This window comes from Octopus bimaculoides, chromosome 11 (genome assembly GCF_001194135.2).
Source record: "Octopus bimaculoides isolate UCB-OBI-ISO-001 chromosome 11, ASM119413v2, whole genome shotgun sequence".
In the NCBI taxonomy this organism is placed as follows: Eukaryota; Metazoa; Mollusca; class Cephalopoda; order Octopoda; family Octopodidae; genus Octopus; species Octopus bimaculoides.
In genome coordinates this window covers 76,647,249-76,650,201 of record NC_068991.1, presented here as the reverse complement: position 1 = coordinate 76,650,201, position 2,953 = coordinate 76,647,249, and the positions used below count along the sequence as shown (strand labels likewise).

Here is a 2,953-nt window from a genome sequence, read left to right as displayed (position 1 = left end):
TTAATAAGTAGATACCAATTATTATAAATTTTGTAACAGAATTCCTGATTTCACCTCATTCGTTTCCCAAGCGTGACTTTTACAACACGACAACATAATAGACATTTTTAAAGAGGGATACTATTTTTTGTGAATGATTTAGGCTATTTATTTATTTATTTATTCTGAATGAGATTTTTCTGTACTTTGTTATTTTAATATGATAACTCTAAGCAACAAACATAAATATGTATATCCCTTCCAGCATAACCTTATCAAATGAGTCACGTAGGATATTTTTTATAGTACCTTCTTATGACAAAACATTGTCAAGAAAAATTTTCCCTATTTCTAACAGAAACGGCATAGAATAATTATTTCTTTGTACTGAAGATTTAGAACAAGTTGTTTTTAAGTCGCTTATAGAAAATAGCGTATTTCCAATTCGTGGTTTTCTTCTTTTATAGATAGTGAGTAAATAAGTTAAGAAGCTTGGGAATTACTATATCTGATATTAAACGATATAAAACACTTTTGTTCAACGGTTGTTAGATTGAGCTAGGCTATGTTCTCTTGTGAGTTTCGCAAAAAGATAAGGTTTAGGCACGAAGTATATTTTTCGATATAATTTTTATTTTTGTTAATTTGAATGAAAGTTTTGCTTTAAGTTTCGAAATAGAGAATTATGTTGCATACTAGAATATTTCAGGCTGTGTGGTTTTACATGTGTCTCATAAACGGATGATTTTGGATTCAATCCTACTGCATAGTATCTTGGACAAATAAGTGCTTTCCTTCATAGAACACAGTGGAGCAAAGCCTTCTGAATGGAGGTGTATGAAGAAGTAGATGCGCTTCGCTACACACGCACACACACACACACACACACACACACACACACACACACACACACACCGTTGTGTGTCTGTAAAGACAGTAAGCATACGATTTGGAGTTGACGAGGTAACTGAACACAGAATTATTCCTGAGGAGCTGAACAAGCATAACATTTGTGCGAGGCCAGTTCCCATTGAGGAAAAGAAGGAAAGAGGCATTGGTGACAACAGAGAGAGATAGTTGAGCTCATTACATCGAGTCTCTGGTGACCTGTGACGAAAACTGGATATTCTGTGATGACCCAGAGACTAAGAGAGAAAAGAGACAATAAAAGCTCCTTGAGACTCCATAAGGTCAGGCAAAGTAAGTCCATCGGGGAGATCATGATGACTCAGTTTTTTGACAGCAAGCGCTTTCATATACATCCACTAAGTTTCCACTGGCCAGACCGTCAACAAAGTGTACCTTATGGAGGTTTTGAAGGAGTTCAGGAAGAGATTTCTTCGCAAAAGACCAGAGTTCTTCCACTTGGGTTGGTGGCTGGTCGGTGGCACCTACATCAAGGCAATGAACCAGTCCACAATTCCATCATGGTAACCAACTACTTTACAACGATGGGAATGAAAACCGTCCTTCACCCCTACTACAGTCTAGACCTTGCTCTCTGTGACTTTTGGTTGTTTCTGAAGTTGAAAGAGAACTTCAGGAACAGTCATTTTGAAGACATTGAGGAAATGAAGGTCGATGTGACAGACGTTCTGGACACCTTCACTTTGAAGGACTTCCATGGGGCCTACACGAAGTGAGTGGAACGCTGCAGCAAGTGTACTGAAGTGAGAAAATCCTACTTTGAAGGAGATTAAAGTTTTGTAATTTTTTAAAATTAATAAATGATTCTCTTGAAAAAAGTCTCAACTTTTCCAAGAACTTATTAAATAAACAGAATGTAATAAATTATTACACAATTCTATTGTGTATGCCTGTATTAATTTATTTAACTAGCATTAACAATTCTGAAGTACATTCTAGCTATTTTATTTTCACAACATGTATTCGTTCGGAGAGTTAATGACCCAGGAGAAGAGAAGGACGGAATATAGATTATTACTGGTGTGCATCGTTATATTTGTATATATTTCGAATAGAGGGTTGTTACATTATTTGTCTCCATTCTGAAAGAATAAATGTAAGTCTAATACGAATAGTTTCTTCTTTACTTACTCTCTTCAACTATCCTTTTCGACAAAAAGAAAATGTTTCAGCTACAGTTACAACATTTTTATATGTTTGAAAACTTTATTTGTTCATTAAAATTTCATGAGATATCATCTCGTTTTAGACTGCTGCGAAAGCTTCAAATTAGATACGATACAGCTTTTGTTTGTAACACTTTTTCTTCTTTATTGAAACACATTTTTCAAAAGTTTGTAGTCTCCTCGTCTGCGCATATATTTATGACATTGTATTGTGGCAAACACATATATTTTTCTGTTATCACTTTAAAACATAACTATGCGAAATCTATGATCACTTTTATTCTTTCTAGTCTGCTAAATACCGGTTTCTCTGACGGTAACGGTTCAGAGATCGAATAGTGTGCGGGGACCCCATAGCATTTAACGTGTGAAAATAGTTACAACAGTATGGGCACGGAAATGGCTGTGGAACAGGTCTCTGGCAAACATTCTTATCAGCTCCTGAGGGATTAACATTATTCTTTGTCGCAAATATTCCTTGTGTAAAAGAAAATACTGTAAATTGTGGGGTACAAGTCGACATAACATAGATGTCGACCTCTTGGTTACGCTTATATCTACGGCATAGGTCGACCACCAAACATACAGTAAGCGACTGGTAAGTTAAAACTTGTCTAAATGAAGTTGGGCGATAGTTACTTCTGGTAAAAGTATATAAAAGAACCATATGACTAAACAGAACACACTAATACCTTTCTTATAACATGGGCCTCCTAACAATAGAATAGATCTCCTTTAATGAAGGTACCCTTGGCCCGAAAAGTAGCCTGCGGTATACACCTCGCTCGGATATAGACCACTTCCGAGGTTCCGCTCGCTATGAAACATATGTAGCTGAGATTTTATCTACTCCATTCCTTAACTCTTGGATTTACACACAC

The 2,953-nt window shown here is 36.1% G+C and overlaps 1 protein-coding gene across 1 annotated transcript; it reads left to right on the top strand.

The window, feature by feature from the left end:
- The first annotated feature begins 1,202 nt into the window (after window positions 1-1,202).
- LOC106867902 (uncharacterized) lies at window positions 1,203-2,411 on the top strand. The gene is made up of 2 exons (XM_014912974.1): window positions 1,203-1,618; window positions 2,363-2,411. The coding sequence occupies exons 1-2, from the start codon at window positions 1,203-1,205 to the stop codon at window positions 2,409-2,411; spliced, it is 465 nt and encodes a 154-aa protein (XP_014768460.1).
- The last annotated feature ends 542 nt before the right edge of the window (window positions 2,412-2,953 follow it).